This window comes from Hippoglossus hippoglossus, chromosome 21, assembly GCF_009819705.1.
Source record: "Hippoglossus hippoglossus isolate fHipHip1 chromosome 21, fHipHip1.pri, whole genome shotgun sequence".
In the NCBI taxonomy this organism is placed as follows: domain Eukaryota; kingdom Metazoa; phylum Chordata; class Actinopteri; order Pleuronectiformes; family Pleuronectidae; genus Hippoglossus; species Hippoglossus hippoglossus.
In genome coordinates, this window is record NC_047171.1 from 18,914,436 (window position 1) to 18,939,553 (window position 25,118).

The 25,118-nt window shown below is 41.7% G+C and overlaps 1 protein-coding gene across 8 annotated transcripts in view; it reads right to left on the minus strand.

Annotated features, from left to right (window-relative positions):
* Positions 1-25,118, minus strand: part of myo16 (myosin XVI) — a 97,805-nt gene that overhangs the window by 32,188 nt on the left and 40,499 nt on the right. For all 8 annotated transcript variants that reach the window (XR_004612584.1, XM_034575121.1, XM_034575124.1 and 5 more), the window contains exons 6-21: positions 24,360-24,484; positions 24,053-24,178; positions 21,051-21,126; positions 18,334-18,484; positions 18,018-18,168; positions 17,730-17,840; positions 15,393-15,458; positions 13,356-13,483; positions 11,908-12,013; positions 10,597-10,714; positions 8,984-9,131; positions 8,098-8,215; positions 6,003-6,120; positions 5,279-5,350; positions 3,463-3,604; positions 2,677-2,749 (exon numbers count right to left, since the gene is read on the minus strand). Coding sequence is in view for 7 of the 8 variants with exons in the window: in XM_034575121.1 (XP_034431012.1) it covers positions 2,677-2,749; positions 3,463-3,604; positions 5,279-5,350; positions 6,003-6,120; positions 8,098-8,215; positions 8,984-9,131; positions 10,597-10,714; positions 11,908-12,013; positions 13,356-13,483; positions 15,393-15,458; positions 17,730-17,840; positions 18,018-18,168; positions 18,334-18,484; positions 21,051-21,126; positions 24,053-24,178; positions 24,360-24,484 (1,829 nt within the window). In the remaining variant the exon portion in view is untranslated. The remainder of the gene's footprint in view (positions 1-2,676; positions 2,750-3,462; positions 3,605-5,278; positions 5,351-6,002; positions 6,121-8,097; positions 8,216-8,983; positions 9,132-10,596; positions 10,715-11,907; positions 12,014-13,355; positions 13,484-15,392; positions 15,459-17,729; positions 17,841-18,017; positions 18,169-18,333; positions 18,485-21,050; positions 21,127-24,052; positions 24,179-24,359; positions 24,485-25,118) is intronic.

Here is a 25,118-nt window from a genome sequence, read left to right on the forward strand (position 1 = left end):
CATATGGCAAAAAATGAAGTAACAATAAAAATACTGATGCTGTATTCAATTGCATTTGTTAGCTTTAAGGTGACATTTACATGACTTTTTTGTTTTGGCAGTGATTGCTTCAGAACAGTACTGCGACCTACATTTTGTCTCGTAGGCGGCTTGATTGAGAAGTGCTGATTTAGAGTTGTGTTGTTTTGTACTGCAGACGGCTGTAGTCCTGTTTTCCTTTCATCAACGTTCGCCTATTCGTCGCCTTCAGGTTAGTCTAGTCCATTAAAGGCTCAGTCCCAGCAGGTGGTTGATTGAGTTAGCTCATTAGCAAAGTGCTGAGCAGATACAACACAGCCCTGACAAACACAGCTCTAATTAACAAGCACTAATGACCCTGATCATGCTGCGCATGTGGAGCGTGCCTGTCTATGTGTCTGCATGTGTGCGGATACATGTGTGTACAAACATGTCAGGACTTGTTTGTCACTTATGTCATATCTACTGTTAAAGGTCATCATGTTTGTTTATCCAGAACTTACTCCTCCTGTTCTCTTCTCTTCTCCGTGGGTGGTGGCTAATGTGTGTGCTATGAGCAGGCGGATATTAATAGGCAGCTCAGCAGCAACAACTGAGAAAATGTATGAGGGAGAAGAAGTGGGCACCGCAGCCACCTGCCAGACATAGTTCCTCTGTTTTTGCTCATTTTGTTCGCCCTCTCCTGTTCTCTCTTCTCTTCTGATACTTGCTCTCGGAGGTTATGTAATCCATCACATCCGTTTGGATTAGAGAACAGCCAGAGGTAGAGTAAGGCAGCTGACGTTTTAGCGCCATACACACACACAAACATCCTAGTCACACACACTGGGAAAAGCTAAGACAAATACACAGCGGCTTTGACAAAGGCTGGGAAACGGAAAAGAGAGGGCATGGAAGCTTTAAGTGGAACAAGTACTAAACTAACATCAAACTAACGTCAAACTAACATCACACAAACGTCAGATACCTCTTAGCCCTGAAGGAAGTCATCTATGATCTGACCAAACTTTGTAACACAAACCAATGTGCATATAGACACAGTGACACAGACGTTAGACCCATGTGTCGTAGGTGTTGTCCTTATTTCTCTGCTCATCACACATAGATGAAGATGGTGTAAAAGAGCCACATTATCTACTGAATATGCTTAGTAATCAGTGAAGGTTTGGTGTTCATGCCATGCAATGAGTCTAGTCATTAATGACCTACACAAAATGGTCAGTAACATTTCATAACATGATAACGCAGCGTCACACATTTGGCGGTGATTGCTGTGGCACAACCCAAGTGCCGGGGTCAAATGGGACAATTTTATAGACATGAAATGACCATATCAAAGGTGTCCATATCAAATCAAACAATTTGATGTGTAAATGGGCTCATCAAGTTTTACATTTTTTTATTTATAGGTCAGTGATTATTAACATTATTTGTTTCTATATACTACAATTTACGGGTTTTTTCACTTCAAATTTTGTATTTATGATTGTTATGACTGTACTGGGGGGGGGGTTGTTGTTGGTTGGGTGCGCGCATGCTTTACCGCCGCTGCTACAACTCCATCGCAGGGGAAACACTGAAGCTATCTATCAAACTGAAAGGTGTCGTTTTTATGTGGCATTCGCTCCAGCTTGCCAAAGAATGTATCCACAATTACTTTAGCTATAATAGGTTTGCGATGAAGGTATTGTGCAAAAGATGTCTGAATCATTTGACAAATCAGAAGCACGCAAGCACGTACACAGCGGTCGTACATTGGAATAGTCTATTAACAGTGCTTGCTTGATGAGCACATTACTGATTTACAGTGATAACAGGTGAGCAGCATAGAACTGCACACGCTGTACTCAGTACACTATGCAATATAATTACACTGATCTACTGACAACAAGCAGTGTTGACATGCTGCCCCATTTGTACACGGTGTCTGCAGAGGCACACTTACTAAAATGCACAACAGGTACACAAACATACTAGAGGTGGAGAAGAGGACAAGTGATTAAATTCCCATTCCAAAAATCGATTCCTGTACATTAGACAAGATCATTGCCTCTCCTCACTTAATACAGTAACTCATTGTGCAGTCACATGTAGCTGCCACAAGATGCAATGGAGCAAGAAAAATACACAAACTTGTCTGATCTTTGCTGAATATACGATCTAATAATCTCTCCTAGAAGAAAGAGCCACTGGTGTGTTACTTTCATGTAACGAACTGAGAACTATTACACAATGGATTTTCTCGTGTTTTTAGACACACACACACACGGCTGTGTGTTGCTCCATGTTGTCACACACAGGCAGTCATTGTATCAACCATCAGTTCAACCGAGGACATCTGAAAATCACGCCACAGTCATCCACAGACCTCACCTCATTCATTACAATTAAATACTTAAATGTTTGGGCTAAAACAGATTGCGGCCCCAAATATTTTAACAATTTGATTACGATCTGTTTGAAAATTACAATAGCACATACTATTCATGGAGATATTTATAGGTCTGGATGGCCTTCCAAGCCAAATTTATTATTAGGGAATGTCATAAATGCATTTGGTTTTACTCGGAGAAATCAGTCAGCTTGGGGAAAACAGGAACACATGGTGTCTTTGGGGGAAGGGGTGACCAATATCTATAAAAGTAAGCAATGTCCCACCTGCTCAAATCCATTCCTCTGAAATTCTTCAAACCCAAATATGTCCAAGATCCCAATTTCCAGGGCAGGATCGCTGGAAGAGATAAATGGATATAAAGGATATTTAGATTACACAACTTTTATTACAGCAGAACCTGTCTGTTTGCTTGTTTTATCGCATCAAGAATGATCATGCCTGTGTACAGTGTAGTGTGTGTTTGTGCATCTGAAGGAGATGTGCCATAACTAGTGTTGTTGGCAAATTTATCACTTTCTATGGTTGGTGTGTAAACAAGGCAAAGCACAAACACATTCCAGAAGAAGTGGCTTGGGTTTTCTGACAGTGAGATAAGACCTCCCAACATCAACAAAACCAAGGATCCTACGGCCTCCACCTGGGTGTGTGTGTGTGTGTGTGTGTGTGTGTGTGTGTGTGTGTGTGTGTGTGTGTGTGTGTTTGAGACCTCCACATAAACCTTGGGTGTGTCCTCCACCTCTGCACTGTTATTCCATTTCAGTGTACACACTTATTTGTGTGTGTCATGCAATGTAAGCTATTACGAACCTCCACTCTAAATTTATGTGTCAAGTTACAATATCAGTTTCGACACCACAAAAGCTCTGACTGAGTTAGTGCTTGTGTGTGATGACAGATAAACTTCATTAGCGGTGTTTGTGATAACAGATATCAACGGTCTGGGTTTCCAAAGAATTTTTTCTGGTGGTTACAGTGTAAACACCCCTAGGCAGACATGGGCATAAACAAACAAGCACACAAGTGCGCACAAACACACTCAAGAGTTATACCCAATGTGGTCATCCTTTCCCTGAAGGTCGTGGTTGATACTGTTGACCAGATAGCTGAAGAGGCGTCCATAGATGGCCTTGGCAAGTTGGTCTCTGTACTGTTCTGACATCTCCACAGTGTGGCGGCGAGTGATCACATCACCTGACACAAAGAGGAGATAGGAACACACAAGTGTTAGCATCTGACAATTTGTAAAATTTCTTTTAAAGTTTTTTGATCATTTCCATTTCAGCCAAGAGACATGTTTTCTGCTGCAAGAGACATATTCTTGCTAAAGATTGGATGAGACTGATTTTAGCTTAATCTGCGTAATCTGCATCTATGTTGGTGATAGTTTCAGTGCAAAGTATGAAATATATTTCTGACATAATTTATAAATATCTGTCAAGTCCACCAGAGAGCTCTGTTGTTTCATGTTTATATGTTATGTGATAAAACATATCTATATATATACACACATACAAACATAGTCATTGCCAGATGCCGCACTAGCACCACCATCTCAGACCAAAATAAAAGCTTCATGGGCCACACTTTACACCTCTCTACATCCTCTCAGAAAGGTGGTGTCTATACAGTGTGTGGGTGTTGCAGAACCCAGAACGCAGCCTCTAAACACACAACCAGAAGCCCAACTGATTAAATTTACCTTGTATACAGGAGAGCCAACAAAAACCAGTGCAGATAGATCAAAAACACAAGGGATCAGCCATGTCTTATTCTTGAGACGCTTTGATCTGTAACCATATGTTTTTAAAACAAATGTCGCGGCTGTGCTCAATGCTGCAGAGCACATAAACACTGAAAACACACCTATCACCTGCCCGCCACTGTGATGTGGAACTCCAAACACTGTGGCTTCACCTTGTTTTTTTTATAATGTCTATAGGTTAGAAGAAACACTGCCCCAGTAGTGGGAAAGTGTGTGTGTATAGAAGTGTTCCCTCCTCACCAAGGTTACGTTTTGGCAGAAAGGCAGCTTATAAAACAGGTGACTGTCTGGTGTTTAGCTCATGCTGGTAAGCCACCAAATACCGTAGTACTCCAAGGGAGAGAGAGCAGGAGGAGCTATGATGAGGTAAACAAGAATAGATAATGTGATGCACACCTCCTCCTCCTCCTCCTCAGCACCTACACACTGGAGATATGGCCCCAGCTGTGTTCGGGGGGGATGTCCTCTTTCCACAAGCTGCAGGTCAGAAGGGATCCCCGAGTGCAGCACACTCTCAGCGATCATGCACAGTGGCAAGCAGGTAGATAGCATTGCTAGCACCGTTAGCATTGCTGTGTTGGGCTGTTTTTAGCCCACAGACTTTATAAACACAAGATGTAGCTGTGGTGTTTGTGGCTTAACAGCACCGTGGTGATAGGTGTGTTTATTTTGTTTTTTTGTGCTCTGACAGGTGAAAATAAGGGTGTCCACCCAGCTGTCATGTTTACGTCACTGCTAACCTGAGCAGGGGGCATCTCGCTTTCTTTAACCTTATAAAAGTGGGGAGGGCCATCAGTTTGTGCTTGAACTGGATACCAACACAAAAAACAGAACCAGGGATGACAACAAACACAGAGGGAGTGTTACTAACTGCTCTCCTCAAGCTGCCAATAATCTACTATATCTTTATGGCTACGATATAATTTGTTCAAAAACCTGGTGTATATAACCTTTAAGAGTCACCCTGACGCTCGATGAAATGTAAGTTGCGGCACTTTCTTAAAATCTCTATCAATATCTTGCTAGTGTTCTTTCTCATTATGTCTTTGCAGTCAAAAGTCACAGGAAGGGTCAAGTGATGGTGGAAGCTGGTGAGGCCTTACCTTTAAAGTACTGGACATCAGATGTGAGGGCGGTGCTTAAGTCGTTGGAGGACACCTGCAACAATCCAGCAACTGTGGCGAGACAGACAAAGAGAGATAATGGCAGAGTAAATGACACTGACATGATGACAGGATGAAACCGAGCATCAGAGACGTGGTGCTGATTCCATCCCGGAAACACAATCAGGTCTGTGCAGCTCTGACAGTGAAATCAGCTGAGTGCTACGACGGCTCATGCCTGTTTAATCTATCGGCGGAGCTGGAAGCAGTTAGTCATCAATGGATTTCTGAGCAGAGCCCATAAACAAGCAGCGGGAGGTGACAGCAACCCAGAAACCCTTTGCTGATATCACTAGCCTCAACATCGCATCACCCTGACAACGGCTGGCTCTTTCCCGTTCGGGCGCTGATGTCATTTGTTTACCATCTCAAGAAAGGTCAGGGGTCAAAGGAGCACATGCGGTGGCTGTAGAATTAAAGAGCCAGACAGAGAGAAATCACTGTCCCAATAGTGAGAAAGTGTATTAAGGGTTCTGTCCTCACCAAGGTTACGTTTTGGCAGAAAGGCAGCTTATAAAACAGGTGACTGTCTGGTGTTTAGCTCATGCTGGTTAGCTGCCAAGCAGAGGAACAGCGAGAGGAGGAGCTATGATGATGCACCCCTCCTCCTCACCACCTACACTTAGCCTGGAAATGTGGCCCCAGTTATGACCGGGGCACTGACCTCTCTCCAACAGCTGCAGGTCAGAAGGGAAGGCTGTATCGGCTTCTGTCAATGCGGTGAAACGTACGTCCCCAATATGGAGCACAGCGGATAGCAGCGTAAACACTGAGTCAACCTCCTAACAGAGAGAAAGAGACACACAGGGACAGAGAGAGAGGAGGACGTTAGAGTAAAATAATAACGAAGTTTGGATATTATCATTTAATATTTAATACCAATTTATACAACGGATTATTAAGGCCACTTAAAGATAAAAAAAAAATATCTGATACCTCTAATTTTAGGCAACGTGTGATCACAAAATAATTCTCGAAAACTCTTTTGTGATTTTCTTCACATGGCCCCTAATGCGCCTTCGGTACTTTGCACCACATGACACGGCATTATTCAGATTCTTATTAATGCCAACAGATCTAATGAGACCAAAAAACTAAATTACTCTTGAAAAAAACATATTGATTAACTAAACTAGTCCTTGCATTACCGTGACCTTTTGAGTTTATTTTGAACCAATCCCACATGGAAAATACTCATTTAAGACTAAATGTGTGTTAATCCTTAACTCAAAATAGTCCCCAGGAAATGCACTAGTTAACTATTGCTTTTATGGTGTTTTCTAAAAACCTACGCTGCTCAAATGTTATCGGACATTTCTTTAAAAAAAGATGAAATCCTATGTTTTTTATACCTATTTCCATTTTCAGTAGGAATAAATGGGCTTGAGACTGAGAGTGATAGACAGACATAGTGATCGACTGACATAAGCATTGTTAGTTTGGAATTTTGATGGGATTTCTTGACAATAACAGAAATAAAGAATAACCAGCATTATTGTTCCATGTAATACAAAATACTAAATGTAATGTGAATCTAACACTAGCACATCAACCCTCTTCTCTCCATTCACACACTTCCCACTCTCCCTTCCTCTGTGCCCTTGAGTAGAGGACGCTTAATGGAATACCCCATTACCCACTGCTCTGAGAGGGGGATGTTTGAGTTTGAGGGTGTGTGCTTGTGTGTTTGTGTGTGTGTGCCTGTGAGTGTATGTGAATATGTCTGCGTGTGCACTCTCTCAAGGCAGGATATTGGAGCTGATATCTGGGAGATAAACACAAGCATTAGTCTCTGTCTGACACTCTATCCAGAGATAGACCCCCCCCCTTCCTGTTAGGGAGGAGAAGAAAGGGAACGAGGCAGAGAAAAGGAACGATAGGGAGCACTAATGACGATTGACCTTTGGGTCTGGACTGGGAGTCGTCCCCTGATGAGAGCTTAGACATAGACCAATGGGTGCCATTGTCATTGGGTCCACCACTTGCACTCCTACTCCCCCACTCCTTCTTCTGCCCCTTGGTCTCTCTCTCTCCCTCTCGGCCTTATAGAGTGGACACTAGTGCCCTCTGATAATAACACCATCTACCACTCTACTCCTCTGTCCCTTGCATGCCTGCGTGTATTGACTGCTGCTGGATTAAAAGGTGAGATAGTGGTCACTCACTGCTGACAGATGCTGACTGGAAATCTAAGAATAGAACCTGATAATGAGCTGGGAACAAAGCTGGTCGGGTATAGGACAGACTGTGCTATCATGGCCCACTACATGCACACTATATGCACATATCAGTGTCCTGTCCTCTGCATTTGGTCACTAATTTGATATGGCCTTTATATAAATAGTTATAACACATGATGAGTTCCTTCAGGACCTGAATCCTAAGAAATCCCCCTATCTGTGGCAAGTAAGTTTGAACAGATGAAGCCCGTCTCATTTTAAATGCTTCTTGTGTCTGACTTGTTAGGACACAATGTCATGTCCTTTTTGTAGCCCGCCATATCCATATCATTTTGCAGGGCTCGATTACTGGGATAGTAACATTTTAGCCATGACATTTGAAATATTTGACTTTACAAATTGTCAAAAACTTACAAATTAAAAAGTTATTTGTGCATCAAAATATGAGGTAAAATCTCATCAGTGACAACATAATTGGATATGTCAGAATATCTTATTTTAACACTTAAATTATCCCAGCTCTCCATAGTGTTTGAATAAAGATGCTCAACCCAAGGTGTATACAGTGCATATTGATACCTGCTTGTTGAAGCCCAGGGCTCGCAGGGCTTGTATGACTGCTGCGAAGCGTTCCCTGCTCTGGGTAGAGGCTTTAGCTACTGGAGGGCTCTCCTCTGGAAATCCTCCACTAAGATACCTGAAGTAAAGACAGAAAGCTGAGGCAACATGGACCAAGCCTTCAAACAAATACAGAAGAAGCATATGAGGCCTTATGCTAAGGCGAGTGAAAAATGACAAGTGCACAGGTTTGACAGAAGAGACCTACAACCAAAAGATTTATGATATATATTTGTGCAGGATTATATTTAGTCTCAATCATACTGTAGTAGTAGTAATAATAGCATTATTAATCTGCAGGACTAGATTACGCAAACAGAGCAAAGATATACGGACACAGAATAGGTTGGTATGATGCCAGAGGGTCTACTGCGCTTCTTAAGCTCCATTCAGACTGATTCAAGTCAGTGCTTATCGCACTGTTGTGTATATTGGATTCTTTGTACAGTAGCAGAAAAAAAAATCATCTATCAGCAGACAAGCACATTTGTATAAATGAGGACACAAACACACACAAGACACACAAGGCTGTACATCCATAGATGCATGAATAAGAGAAATTGATTAAAAAGTACATTGACTGTATGTGTTTATCCGATGTTCCTTTCACACTCTCCTTGATGCTATGGAATATGAGGGTATTTAATTGGACTGAACTGTATACTGTGACCTCTGCAGCTTCTGCTCTTCATGTGAGAAGTGAGGTTTCTGATTCTTTTTAGAGTCCAAACACAGGATTAAACTGAGGTGCTCCTGATAACAAAATGACCAGCTATAACCAATACACTCCTTTCATTCATGATTTTAGGAACTAGTGACATGCATGTGGCACCTGACAGCAACATACCTATGAGCCAGGACATTGTTGAGGTTAAGTGTGCTCTTCTCCTCAGGGGACAGGCCTTCAGCCATCAGATAGAAGATGTTGAAGTTGTGCTGGTGTGGAGCCGGTTGGACCAGACGAGACTTCTCCAACATGTACGTGTACACACGGGCTTTAACACCAAATAAGACGCAGACTTCAATAACAGAAGGTGCAAATACAAGTTTTCAGCAGTGTTAATTATAATTGTCAGCCCTGAACATTGAATTTTTGTCCACTGTTCAACATCAAGTACTCTCTGATCAAATTCACTGAGGTAATTTAAGGTCAGCATGGTTGTAAAAATGGAACGCTGGTACAAAACATAAGACTGTACTTCCCCCTGTTGGTGATAACATAGCATTGCACCTGATTCGAAACTAAAACTACACCTTTACTCTATCTGAGCCTCAGTAACACTATGCGTGTTATATGGTTTATATTCACAGCCACTGCACTATTATCATAAAGTTAGGGATCCTCACTTGGCTATAAATATATAATTGTTTTCAAATAATCACAAATAAATGGGATAAAAGATCTACAGAAACTGTTGATTTTCTGTATATAAAAAACAAAACAAAACTAGGATGAGGTAATTTTGAGAATTAATTACAATGTTGGGACACCATCAACTTTCCGTCCTTCTCCTGTCTCTCATGTGGAATAAAATTCATTCTAAAGTGGCTTCAGGGAGAATCTAGACTGCTTTACTTTTTGCACACTTTATTTTGTTGTACATTTAAATCCAGATGGTTAAAAATGCCATTTTGATCATCTGCAAGTGAAGACATGTTTTTAGAAACTTACAAATCAGAATAAAAATACAAATTACAATTTCAATAGGGCCTCCCACTGTCGGTGCTCGGGCCCTAATAATAATTCCCTTCATGCAGGACTTTGTAGATTCCCTTTTGGTAACATTTACAGTTTCAGGTCTTTTAAGACTAATCCTTCAAGCTTTGAACACCTGGTTTTGTGCAGGTTATCTCACTTTCCCTTGCACATCCTTTTATGCTTCGTCACATTGGATAGGAAGTGACTGACCTGCCATCTCCAGGTCTCTCCTCAGATCTTGATCTATAGTATGTAAATCTGGGATTTGGTTGGACCACTCTAGGACTGTCACACTTGTCCCAAAGCCACTCCTGCATTGTCTTGGCTTTAGCTTCATGTTGTTGTCATGCTGAACGGGGAACTGTTTCCTCAGTCTCAGGTCATGTGCACATTTTGGCCTCATTCTTTTCTCATTTCTGACCAGTCTTGTTGTTTCTGCTGCTCAGAATTACCTTATAGAATGATGCTGCAACCACCACGCTTCACCACAGAAATAGTCTGGGTGATGAGGAGTTACATTTTTGTCTCACCCGAGAATCTGTCTCCTCAGACTCTCAAAGTCACGCGATTGTAAAAAAAACTAAAAACATATATTTGATTTGTCATAACAGATTATTGAGTGTTAATTGATTGGCAATTTTATCTATTTTAATCTAGAACACTAAAATGTGCAGTAAGTAGAGGAGTCAGAACACTTTCTGATAAGCCACTGAATATGCTTGTAACTAGTTCACTGCTGCAGTGACAGAAATGTAGTTTACCTCTGAGCGGTGTCCTCCTCTTGTCACAGTATTGAATGGTCAACAACTTGATAAAGCGGCTTGAGCTGATGTTCCTTTGGGTTTTTGCATGACCAAAGGCCTCCAGAATACAGTTCACCTGTGTATTATATCAAACCAAAAGAAAATTAAACAGCGTTTACAACATCTTTTAGAACTGAATAGATATGTTCTCTGTTTTTATATCAATCAATTGATCTTATGTATCTCTTACAAAGGTTTCTAGAGATGAAACAAAATTTGTTGTACTCCCATTCCACTTTTTACCACTAGATGTCAATATGCATCCATAATCTTGGTTCTCTGTGTTAATTCTGTCCCAGGATGATCAGAGAGCGAGCTGACCCAGATATCGAAGACATAATGATGACTTCATCAGAACACAGCACTTGTGTTTCCAGGCTATAAACTGAATTTTTACCCAACTGACAGGCTGAGTGCAGAGCAGGTGAATCATGTGTTAAGCACCACCAATGAAGACAAGAAGAGGCAGTGACAAAAGTGCTGCCCCAGATTACAGATTCGTCTTTTCTTTCTTTCCGTTTTTCAGATACAGCCAGAGGAAGGATGCTAAACTCTAAGCCCTTTTTGTCTCTCCAAACATTTCATGCTTATTATCTATTCTGACAAAATGAATGTAGTTGTACTTTGTTGATCTTTGCACTCCACAATCAATTCTCTATATATTGGCTGAAAGGAAGTAGAAAAATGCGCTCCCATCTAAGAATATCAAAGAACAATTTTCTCTGCTGCGAAAGGTTCAGTCATAAAGAGCCAGCATCACAGAGATAGATATTTATAATGATGCAATCAAACATCAGAGTGCTCAAATGATGTCTATGACAAATAAGCAGCTATTGAGCAGTAAGGAGGAGACCACAAGCGATAGCTCATAATGTGCTCTGCTAATCCATACCTCTATTGTTATAGGAACAGCAGGGTTCAGTGAGTGCTATCTGGCTTTTTTATAGCAGGGGTAACATGAGGGAAGGAACAATAAGCACAAAACAGGATGCAAGATTCAGCCAGTGCCTCAGTTTGAAGAGCATAACAAATATTCATGAGTTTCCCTCGGAGGATTCATTGTGTACTACATAGCATAGAAACAAAATTAATAAACAATACAATAACATTATTTTCTAGCACTTTTTTGCAAAGTCGAAGCAAAGAAACAAGGTCATAACAGCAATAAAGGATTCAAAACTCGTTGCCCAGGACTCTGCAGTTACAACTGAAGACTGCTTGAAGTGTCAAATAGAAGAGTATCCTACACACAGACAGGTCCAGACTTACGTGTCTCATTCTGGGATCCAGTGAAAAGCCTTTGGGGCTGGAGCGGGCTGTCAGGTGTCTCACTATGTGTTTGCATGCCTCTGATTTTCCAGACCCACTTTCACCACTAGAGACACAAAGACATAAAAATGTCATTTATATTTTAGGCATTGTTACATGTCTTATACTGTTTGGCTCTAATCTGATTCCATATGATATAAAAAAAAGGAAGAAATAACCTAGTTTATATGTGGATACTTGCATTTCATTCAAAATAAAGAGACATTTTATTAAAAGCATTAAAGGAAATCAAAAATCATGCAACTTCGTGTGTTCCACTGCTGTGTGTGTCTCAGAAGAATAGGTGTGATGCTGTAGTCATCAGGGTGTTTCCTACACGTCACCTCAGTGACATGTTTCCACCCTCCTGACATCATGCCTTCAGAGACCCTTTACACTAAACCTACAATATGTTTCTCTTTGCAACACTAAAACTAACATTTCTCTGTTGACCAGCAATTTTCACACGCTGTTACTGCCACAAATGATCTGACACTGGAGGCCTGTTTTTAATTTGGCATGGAGTGGATATTAAACCTGGCATAGGGTAACTCTACAGTACACGCTCTGACACTTACCGTCATGCAGCGAGCTGAGACCAGCATAGTTACACCAAGCAGATGGCTTCAGAAGGTCAGAAGCCCTTGCTAATGACGGCACTGTGCTGTGGTACCCTGTTTGTCTGTGAGTATGTGTGTTGCTATATCTCTTACTAATGGCCCTGCTGAGTGTGAAGTCTACAGGCCTTTTCACTGTCTTTTCATTTAACAGTTTTTATTAGATTTCAAGGGCATTTTGTTAGTGCACGAGCCTCTGGGGATCATGGCTGCTGATTGCCTCTTTACGTGCAGGAGCTTGTGTGTATGTGTGTTCTTCAATGTGTGTGTGTGTGTGTGAGGAGAGACAGAGTTAAACAGAAGGCTTCAATGAAAGAGAAATAAGAAAAGGAGTGATAAGTGTAGTGGGGAAAGAATCAGAGAAACAAGAGTGGGTGTATGTGCAAAAGCACTGTACAATGTCCCTGAATGCCTGTGTGTTTGCATGTGATTGTGTGTGAGTGAGATGGATAGCCTGTGGCCAGGGCACGTTAACTCTCTGCCAGATTGGTTATAACTCAGCAGGAATGTCACTGGAGAGCCGGAACGGGATTTAATTGCAATCAGGGAGTTGCCTCGGTCCAGCCAAGGACAAAGAGCAAGACGCTGTGATGCTCCGAGCAAACATTCATCTCCATGTGAACACCACACACGTCAGCAGCTCGGCTCAGAGTGCGAGCTATTAATCTCTCAGGGAGCGCTTAACAGGTGTGTGGTCAAACCAGGGGGCAAACTGAACAAGTTAACATTTTTGTCTCAGCATGCCAAAGCACAAAGTTCAGTGTTTGCGTGTTTGGGGAAGGGGGGGTGTACCTTAAGATGAAACACTGCGGGCGTCTCTCCTGCAGCATCATGTGGTAAGCTCTCTCTGCTGAGGAGAAGATGTGAGGGGGCAAAGAGGAGCACAGACGACCTGTGGAGCTCAGGTACAACTGACTCACCTGAGAGAGAGAGAGTAGTAGACACAGTCAATTAAGACATTGGATTACAACCTTACGTAACACGGATACAAACATGGACTGAGTAACAGACGGTTAGGTTTCAGCCAAATAGTGAAACCATGCTGCGTATCACTTTACATCCCTGTGTCCTGCTCACTCACCAAGGAGCGGTTTACCCCGAATGACAACCATGCCATTCAGTGACAAAGATATCAGTTTGGTGATTTTAAACACGTGCACTGTGGGTAATCTCTATAAACAGATGCTGCATGTGAATATGCAGAATTTGTAGGTGAGGGACACGATTTTGGGGCCTTTTCTAGTATGACCAACCGTTGTTTAGCAAGCTTTGGTTGCCCAGAGCTAACCAGTCTGTGTGGAGAGCAAAAGAAGTGGAACACATTGACCGAGATGCATCAGCTACTGGCTTTTTAACTGATAGCTGTTAATAGAGTTTAGACCAAATGTCACTAGTTGTGAAAACATACGGTTGTAGATGCCGCCTCTCAACTCCAACTCCATTCTCGCTAATTTCACTAGGCGAGAGCTGATGGGTTCCGAGATTGCACCTTGAGTGACGCTGACAATTTGCCTGGTTTACTTTAAAACAATAACTCAAAAGCAAGTAAATGCACTATAGAGCTTAATTCCATGTAATTTAACTGCAAAAAAAGAAAAATTTAAAAGAAAAAAATACTTTCTTTGCCTCCATCTTTCCAAAGGTGTAACAATATAACATTTATATGTATATGTAATATGGAGCTGAATGTGGACCACATAGTGTTTTATTCTTTAGTTTAGTTTGATTTGCTTCTAAAATATAGCGTTTTAAAATAGTGAAACTTCAATATGTTGCACAATGTATGCCTTAAATAGGGACAGTTAAATAAGGTATGAATGAGTTTATATGACAGTGAACCATCAACTGTTTATCATACTGAACTGTGAGATATCTGTGCTGTTAACACCTCTGTCTCTAACCAGGCCAGCAGATGTGTACCAGTGCTGTTGGTGGCTTTAGGAAAGTGAAGGAGGATGGGCTGTGGACCACCAGACCAGAGGGGGGTGACAGACGGCCAGCAGATCACACATGTTATGACATATGTCCTCCTGAGTCTGGCTCCTCCTTGCTCCTCCACACAGCCTCTCTCTCAGTTGGGTTTAGATGCCTGGAGTGAATCCAGACACAGGCAGGAATAGGACAACCGGGGGGGGGGGGGGGGGGGGGGCTTGGCTTCAATGTGTCATGGCAATACAAGACATCTACTCCTCCATTCAACACCTTCTGGACCCAGATGGGCACACTCCAGACTGGCATTAATTCTGCTATTTCAAACATGACCAATCTTCTATTTAAAATAATGTGAAACATGTTACACCTCCCTGTACAAAATGATCAATTTGTTTAAAGAACCAGTGCCTCTTAGTCATCAACTGTCAAAGACAGTTGATGACTAAGAGGCACTGGTTCTTGCAGTGCCTCTGCTGTTGAATAGTGTTGAATATAATGCTTTTCATCTTCAGTGATCATGTTCTCTTCATAGAGGACAGGTAGCGCAATAAACTCTATGTGACTCTGAGCGCGAGTGTGTGTGTGTGTGTCTACCTAAACTGGATCCTTCTATTTCCCGGCTGATGCAGAGTCAGCCTTATGCTGTGTATCACTGACAGGAAAGCTGCATTATTTATCAACCACAAGGTCCATTTCATCTGTTCACATCCTGCTTATTATACAGCAAACACTCCTTGACAGTATGATTTTCCATGTACAATGCATAACCTTTTACAGTGTGAAGCCGCATAATTTAGAAAGAGATACTTAAACCTGCAAATTCAACATTAGGTTAGCTCAGCACTGCATAATACTTTAAACCTGTGTTAAGTAGAGGTAGTTAAAATACATGCTTACCAAAGTGGAATAGATGGGCAGCTCTTTATTTGGATTGACCAGCAGAAGGATGTGCCCAATGTAAGTCTGCAAAAGAGCACAAAAACACACGAGTCGTCTTTAACTTAACAGAAACTGTTGAAAATAAGAAGTTTATCCAAAATCATAAAACATTTATCTTTTGGATGTGAGCTGACGATTAACTCCTTTCCCATTTCCAGTAGAGGAGTTTACCTCTCTGTTTTTTCCTCTGGCGCGTCATGTTCAACGTCAACAACGCACCAAAAACTGAGAAGCTCTCCCACCTCGCTGTCTCGCCAAATTAACGCATTCACTTTGGTCTCTCGTTTCCATGAATGCAGATCGGTACTGGATCTTAAAGACCCATGTCTTCTGCTGAGTCATTTGCCCCAGGAGTGAGTTTCGATTGCATCCATCCCCATTGCGGACAAAAGAGTTGAGTTGAATTTTGAAAATTATTCGAAATGGGCTTAAGTTAACACCGACTGAAAACAGAAGTACTGTCCCACTCTTTCCTTAACATCGGTGGTGCTGCCCATCTCTATTGCCATCAGAATGGTATACATACAGGTCGGGAAGGGACTCCTAGTGATAACCTCCGTAATGACCTTTTTCTTAGACAAACAACAGACCTGCCCTCCCACACAGACCTACAGGCACTTTAGATAAAAATAACCCACTCACAATTTCTGACCCTTTCCATTAAACTGCTAACACTGTTTCTTACAAAGAGTCCTGGGGGCTATTTGAAAGCTAACACTGTGCCTTGGGAAAGTGCAGGCGTTGCTAACATTCTGTAACATGCTGCTCTGTCCTTAGGCCCTGGCTCAAGGTTAATGAATTCCCTCTGCTTGCAGACACAAGCAGAAATACTCCCAACTTTCCAACTATTTTGTTTTCTAACTGGGTAAACTTGGGTAACATGGAAAGCCTTCATCACTGTCTTCTCTCATATCCATCCCCAGTTTCTTGCTGCTCTCCTCGGGGGTTTCGTGGAGCACTGGTCCTTCTACCCTGGCAGAAGGCAGCAGATCACTCATCAAAGCCACGTCCCTGACCACCCTGCTGGGGACATATGGAGCGTTCACTGCCTTTGTCCACTCACCGTTTCTTTTCTTTACCAGATCTCTGCTTTGTTTACCTTTTTAATAAGTTGTTACGATATTGTACATTAGATATAGAAACAAGAACGATAAGAAGGGATGATAGGCAGTGAGGCCATCATCAGTTTACCTGGTTTTGTTTACTTTTATCTTTGACATAAACAGAATGATTATAATGCATTACTTTGTCCTGTCCACCTGCATGACCAAGGTTTTATATCAGATCAGGCGTCCTTTTCTTTCTTTTCACCACTTCTTCCAAAGGGACTTTACCTCAATATAAATAAATAAAATTAAGCTGAACTGTGGTTGTTTCTTTTTTTTCAGCCACCACTCTTCTTTCTTTTAATGTCCTCCCTTTGTGTGTGTCCCCTGCTGTGGCTAACCCGAATGTCTGTCGCCCATCTGGGTTTCCATAATAACAGTCTATTACTGCCTGTTCACAAAGGAGCTCACCGGATAGCTCCATATTGATCTAGTTCCAGTCTCTATGGAGTCTGAGTCCCAATGGAAAACTATGGGCCAGACCAGTTTTAAAGGAAAGCAGAATATGCCAGGAATATAAAAATGACCAATTGTTTGAGCTGAAGGTATTTTACTCCTGAATATCGGTATTGATTTATCTGTAAAAGTGATCCGAAATGTATTGATTTTGCAATTGTCACCAGTCTAAGTATGAGCATCTATGTGTATGTGTATATGAGTGTGAGTGCATGTGTCTGCTCATGAAAAAACCTGGTGTGCAGGGATTGTAAGATTTACCGAGGGATGGTAAGATTTACCGAGAATAAATGTTCACAATGACATTGACCCGATTAAAAAAAGAATCACAATATACTTTTTAGGAGGAACTCTCAACTTGGCATCAGTAAAATCGGATTTATATGAAAACATTGATCAAAAGGCCCTATGGCTTTATCATTAAAAAATGTGACCAATAATATTGAATCTTAAAATAAACCTGAAATGTTTCTCACTCTCACTGGCCGATTCTTGTGATGGCTCTTTGCCAAATTTCACATGAATTGCATTCGTGTCACACATTGTCATGGAGGAGGAAGAGCTACAACTTACACTGAAATGTGACAATTCAAAAGTTTGGCGACACTTTTCCAAGGGAAATGGACAATTTGAATCCTGCGCATCCCTAAATTGCTCAACTGTTAAATGTGTTAAGATGTTGTAAAAGCTGAACCGGAGAAAAGAACAGGAGAGAAGGACTGTAGGGTCTTACATAAATTTGATCGTTGCCGAAGCGCTTCTGCATCTCATAGAGTAGGCTGCTGTCAGTCAGCTCACTGAGGGACGCCAAGTCATCATTAGGGGCCGGAGGCATCAGCTTGACCTGAAGAAAATGCAATGCAAACTTAAAAATTAACAGGCCATGATAAATTGACAAAAACACAAACGTAAACAAAATGTGAAATTTCTTTGTTACTTGTATAACCAACCTGGATACTTTGGCAGTGTTCTTGTTATCTAACTGTTTATTGGGATGCAGGAGCTGAAACAAAGTAGGTACCTGTTCCAGTTTGCTGCCTCCAGAGCTAAAGGGGCCATCTAGGCAATTATCCTGGGACTGCTGTCCGCACAGTGTTCCACCTGCCTCTCTGAACATGGCACATTTCTCAAACAGACTGTCCCGCTTGGAGATAGAGAGACCCAAGGGGTTCCTATATATAAAGTGGATAGTCAAGGATTTGGAAAAAGCAGCAGGTACAGGAAAGAAAGAAGGTTTGGGGCAAAGTTGTGAATGAGAGAAAAAGGGAAAAAACTTTATTTGCAATCTGTGTCGTTACCATAAAACATCACTTGTGCCTATGAAACTGTAAACCCACAAGTTCTTGACAGGTGTGGTGAGGTCGTGCGATCCACCATCGTAGCGTTGGTCTGTGGAGGGTGGAGGAGCGGAGGGGTCCTTCAGTCTCTGCAGCCAGCTCTCCTCTGCGTTCAGAAGCATATCAGCTATAGGCTCTGATGCAGCGATGCCTGGTGACGGGAAAACACAGTTTAGGCTAATCAGAGTACTGATTTAATTTGAAACAAAGCACAAGGCATATAGATTATAGAATGTGATTACATTGTTAAAACAAGATCATTATACTATGCTGTGAAACAACCAGGAACATTTTTCTTTTCTGTTGTCGTCTGCCATGTCAACACTCTTTCACAATCCGTGTGGACGAGCCAGTGCTGGTGCAGAATGTGAACCCCACTGTTGATCAATCCATCTGTGCTTAAGAGGAAGGGGGGGGGGGGGGGGTAAAGATCCTCCCTGTCTGTAATGAGGTCTAACAGGACACCAGGGAGGGGAACGGCTTTATCCTGTCTTTTTATTTCCTGGTGACTGACAACCCCCCAGACCCCCATCTCTTGCCTGGTCTTTCTTTCGTCATGTGGCTGCAGAAAGAGAGGGGGGTGTGGTTCCATTTGGAAAGGGGGGGTGTTGTGAGTCTCGAGGGGCTTGTCTTGCATCTTTTCTAAGCTTTCAAGCTGGATGGGACTATTGATTATGCTGGAGTGAGGCAGTCAGAGAAGTGTGATGAAGACATTGGGAGAACTGGTGGGAGGCAGCTATGATAGTATAGACGATTGCTCTCTATGACGCATCTAATCACTAACACACAATTACAATGACAACCTATAGTGGCCTGGTTCTGTTACGGCTTGAGACAAGGGGGATTTCTACCCCTGCTAGGTCCATGTATTAATAGGAGGAGGGAAATTGGGAAAATAATTATCAAGATCATGAGACCATGGAATAACAGCTTTTACTTTTACAATATTATGATTACATTTAATAAAAATATGTTGATTTACCCGATCACACCCACAGAGAGAATACGCATTGTTCTGAGAAGCTGAGGGCGGACTGTTCTTTTTTAGTAAACTTACATATAGAAATGCCAACTCACACTTAAAGGTCCCGTGTGTACTGCAGTGTTTCTTTTCAAAATGCATCCTTGGGGCTGTAGCAGAATAATTCTTTTTCAAGTCCACTCAGAGTCTCCAATTACAGAATTGTAGCCTAAACTAAACACTAAACCTTTACAGCGGAACAGCCGACATGTTGACTCAGATTTTACCTATGGAGCCATTGTCAGATATGAACTCCGGAAAATGTCTGGAAAATTGGGTCTGGACATTTTCCAGAGTTTCCGATTCAGATATGAAGAACTAAGCAGGAGATTATCCAGGTCCGACGTGTTCACAACAACAGGAAAATGTCTGGAACAGGGTTAGAGTTAGGTGAGGGGGGTCATCTGGGTAAAGCATGCAGGGGGAAGGACATGATGTATTAATTCCACTGCGGAAATCGAAGAGTTTTTGTTGACAGCACATCAACACAGGCGTTGGAATCTCTTGAACTCTTGAATCTCTATGACTTTCTGAGTTGACATCTTCGACTGCGTCTTCTTCGTGAATGACACCTTTTTTTCATCCTCAAATATGTATTCATTTATTGTTCTCACTTTTGCATCTGTCGCATGTTTGAAATGTCATCAACATAACCACTATCTCAAAGTACATTTTCAGGACTTTTTCCGGCTGTATTCTCACTTGAACATCTTCCAGACATTTTACCGGGAGGCTGGCACGAAACGTTCCATACAATGTCGGGAGCAACTTACTCGGACATTTATGTTCTCATATACAGCCCCTCCGGAAAAATGTTTAGACTTTCGTGCATGTCTGAAAGCTTAGGAGTCACATTTGAGTCGCATAAGATTCCTTCAGAGTGAATAAAATATGTGTGGAAATCCTGCCACTTTCCATTTTCCTTTACAGATAGTCTTACAGAGGGAGAAAAAAACTCCACTAATCCAAAAAAGAAGATCTATAAAAACATTATCACTGCACGAGCGGCTATCGTTTTCCAGATGGCAGATGTATTTTTGCTATTTGGATATCATTATTTATTCATGTCTTTCCTGATATTTGTTGTCTACAGGAAACCTAACCAGGAAAACAGGAACCTCTTAATCTGACATCCGTAAACACACATCTCCCACCAAAATGAATTGGTGCAAATTAGCTCAATTTAGACCTCCCCTGTCAGTCTTATATGCTTTCATTATTAAAGAAAATACAATACACACTCTTGGCCAATGTGCTACCTTTATGCCCACTAGCCAATTAATCCCACCAGCCCCTTATGATCACTGCTAACACCCACATTTAGTAAGTGCACATGCGTATACAGGCAAGAGCAAGGAGTTAATGTTTCCATTCATTAAGAAATTAGTTTTCTCTTGGAGATAAACTCGGATGTGCACAGATAGGCTCATCAGAGACTGATTATGAGGGAGTCTCATTCACTGTGCACGCTGTGTTCCGGAGTGTGTGGGTATGAGTGTGAGTGTATGAGCGTGTTTTATATCATCCAAGTGATTATTAATGCATTTGCAAAGGCTCAGCTCAAGTCAAAATCCATTTTTCTGCATCTTTGCTTCATTACTTCCTCATCGCTAAAACACCCTCTCTCGTTTCGGCTGCAATATTTGTGTGTATGTGTGCACATGTGTATATTTGTGTGAATGTGTAAATGTGTTACCTGAGGGCTTGTCTTGGTTGCAGTTCAACAGAGTCGGGTTCGCCCCGTGTCTCAGGAGCTGGCTAACGATGCTTGTCTGTAAGTGAGGGAAGAAACACCCACATCCATTTTTTTTCAGATCCGAGAAAAATTCAAACATTTCCAATGCACTATTAACCAAAAACTACTTTTTATGTTTTTTTTTAATATCATTCTTTTTAAGGTCAAAGGAGTTAAGGTGGTTAAACCTGTATTTATTGCTACAGTGCAGATATATGAGTGTAAGATAGACTGTCAACCTGACCTAGAATTCCCACACTAAGCAGATAACATATACAGTGTAAGACAGACATGAAAGGGCTGCCCCAGACTGAGGAGATCCTTTAACAATGGGCCCATCTTCCATCAAACATCCCAGTCGAAGACCCCTGTAGTCATCCAGTCTCATTTCTGCACACGGTGACATGTGATGGCTGTCACCCCTGTCTTCTATTGTTCTGTCTTTCCTCTTCTCACACAGACTTTGGCATTCTGACTTTTGCTCCTTTCCCTCTCATTACTCCTTCATTTTCTAGTCTTTTTGCTCCACCTCTTTTTCACCAACCCACTTCGCCTCTGTAGATTTACAGCTGTATTGAATCCAAGAAGTGTAGTGCACAGCGTGATTTGTGAGTACTGATCTGTGATGCGTTGACATATCTGAAGGGTCTTCTGCATCATTTTTTGGTATAATGTAAGATTGATGGCATGACTCAGGAGTTATCTCAGCAGCTCAATAAATATGAATGCGTCATTTCAAATGAATTTTGTTCGTTATGGGGAGTACTTCTACTTAAAGGTTTTCTGTGGCTCTGGAGGATATTTCTCAAGTCTTCGTCACGTTATCTCAGTTTATCATAGCTGGGAATTGTAGGTTCCAAAGACTATAAATCAGGGTATCTTCTGTTTTAAGATAAACATTTTCATATCAGTCAATATCCACAATTATCACTATCAATTAACCTTTTCTTTATAAGCAGAGAATGACAAACACCTGATAAACAGCAAAACATCTGAAGCAGATCGATGTGTTTTACCTCCTCACTTACATAATGTATAAGCATAATGTTGTCAGATATTGGACTTAAGTTACATTGCCATTGATACAAATTATATTGTCATAATAAATGATACTGTTTTATTCCCGAGCTCTAAGTCACAGTTCAAACAGTTCAGGAAGTAGCAGAGTTTCTTTGTTCCACAGTAGAGTGATAAGACATCGTCTGCAGGACGGAGGAGCTTGACACACATTCAGCAGACTGGTTGACCCATACCGACAGCTGTTCACTCATGAGTCTACAGCATCTCTACTGCCCACAAACCCTGTCAGCTGCACTCACACCCTATAAATACTGACACCACGTAAGTAGCACCACAAGATCTGAACTCTTTAATGAGTCAAAGTTTACGCGGGGACAAAGAAAAGGTCATCATAACACAGGGATCGCTGGGGTCAAAGTAACCTCACCTAACCAAAGTAACTGAAGCTAATGTAGTTTTGTTTTGGTAAGGGATTAACATTAAAGTGCTTTAGAATATGTTACTGTTATACTAATCTTGTGGTTGCTCTATTGCCACAGCTTCCATGTGTACCTTCACTGAATTAATCCAATCCCTGAAGTGTTTAATTTGAACACCCGGTCACTTCTGTTTGAAAATCCAACACAGGACTATTTAAAAATTCTTTCCTCGGGAGACCACATCTTAAAAACCACTAACTCAGACAAGGGAAGCCAAGAGCCGGGGTCTAACTTATCTCGTGAGCGAGCAGGGAAGCTTAATTAGCTGCAGTAATAGGGTCATACATCTTCTTAAAGGGTCAGCATAGTACGTGTGCCACGCTGCAGAAGGGGTCTTTGGGTTTAACGTACCAGCTAGTGTGCCAGTTGCCAGCCAACAGCTTGCTTCTGCCTCATAGCAGCAAAAACATTTTAATTAATGGTAGAAGTGATTTACTTGGCTGAATACATGTACACATCTTGAACCCCTAATATCCTGTGTAAGTGACGTGTCATTGTCAGAGTAGTTATATGGGAAGGGTGGCAGGAGGTGAGTGTCAGGAGGACTCGTGGAGTAGTTGGTATGCAGGAGGCAAAGCACTGGCACCAGTAAAGAGTCGATGGCTGTGGTGATTTAGCACTGCAAGGGAAACCTAATCGATTCTACAATCCTCTAGACTGCCACTCTTAAGTCAAATGCACTTACATATTATAGACACTCACACACATAAACACAATAACACACACACACAGTCACACACATATATACAGAGTAATTGCATAGGCACAACGTCTGAAAAGCAAGCAAGGAGCCATGAGGAAGTTATAAGGGGAGTGCTGTCTGTTCTACTGATTAATTATCATCTGATCGACTAATAACTGGAAAGAAAACAACAGCAGCAGATTTGTATGGATGAAACAGAGAAAGGTTGTGAGGTAACAGAAGGGAAAAAATCATTTTTAAACACACATAAAAAGATGAATGAACCAAAGGAGTAGAGAGTGTCTCTAAATACCAAATTAATAAATGCCTCCTCTCGGCAGCCAAGCACACAGCCCAGAAATGTAATTAAATATCCAGTTGGGTCAGCAAGTTCTGAACGTGATCACTTCCCTTCCCTCATAGTTGGACCGCTTCCAAACCACCAGCTCCCATCGCTCCAACAACTCACCTCCCCCCTTCTGGAAATCAATCTCCTTCCCTCTAAGAGAGACATTGCTCATCTAAAATGCTGTAGCAAATGAATATGTAGTGCTGGTGTGTGCCAACAGTTTGACTATTTCAGATCAATAGGTCCAAAAAGAGCAGTTTATCAGAGAGTGTGCAGGATATCTTGGGGCAAGTTGCTCTGAGGAGCAATCCATCAATAATTTTCTCATTATTTAATTAATGACTGCAATCACATTGGATCAATACAGCTAGATGAGTTGAAATGAGGGGACTATGCTTCATTAAAGCCCAAAACATTCTGAGCTGTGATGTACCTGTCCATATTTAGCAGCCAGGTGAAGAGGGGTCCAAAAGTTGTCGTCAGCAGGATGAGGGTCCGCCCCACTCCCCAGCAACACAGACACCACCTCTCTGTAACCACTGGCACATGCTATGTGGAGCTGTAGAGAGAGAGGGAGAGAACACATTTGGAGGGAAATGTAAGCAGGCAGCCATCATTAATTGGTGATATATTCATATGTTGCATCCGGCCTGAAAGAGTCAAGAGAATAGAACAAACAGAAGACAGAAGGCGAGAGAGACAAACAAGGTCAACTGAGGAATACACAAGACCTTACTCACCAGAGTGACCCCCTCATCGTTGGGCTGGCTGAGGCTAACGCCTGTGGCTACAAGCTGTCTAACATCAGACAACATGGTGCTGGGTCTCTGTGTCTTCATGGCATGCATAGAGGACACATCCACACCTATGAAACACACACAGTTAGCATGCTAATGCTTCAATATGCCTTTAGCTGTTACACAGAAAAAAATAGTTGGAAAAGTTTGGGTAATACTATGACATTATATATACTATAAATAAGTTAAAAGGCACTAATTAACATGTTATGTGTCATTTATTTAATCTGTACAAAACATGTCAAGTTGCTATTTTTGGCTGGGGGCAAATAAACAGGAACAAGCTAAAACATTCCCAAAATTCCACACACCCCTTTAAAAGATTCTAAGGACTAACTAGATAAATGACATTTTCAAGAATAAGTTACATTGAGGAACAAGGATTCCCCAGATTCTACAGAAGTAGTGCAGTGTCCGTACAGCACTAACTGATGTTTAACAGGAAACCCCATCATGCAAAATAACAAAGCCATGCACATGAGGTGCGAAGCCATGGATCCGATGACACTTGAATAAAAATCAGAAGGTCATCCTACACTCAAACAGAGCCCCAATCTCTAAAGGCCACTGTAGCTTTTCTTGTGGGCTGACTCTGAAAGGGCATCTCAATCAAGAGCTATGCACTGCTCCATAGTCACATTAATACCATGGACCTGATTTCAGTTGCTGTAATAGTGTGAATTGATTATCAATCAATCTTTA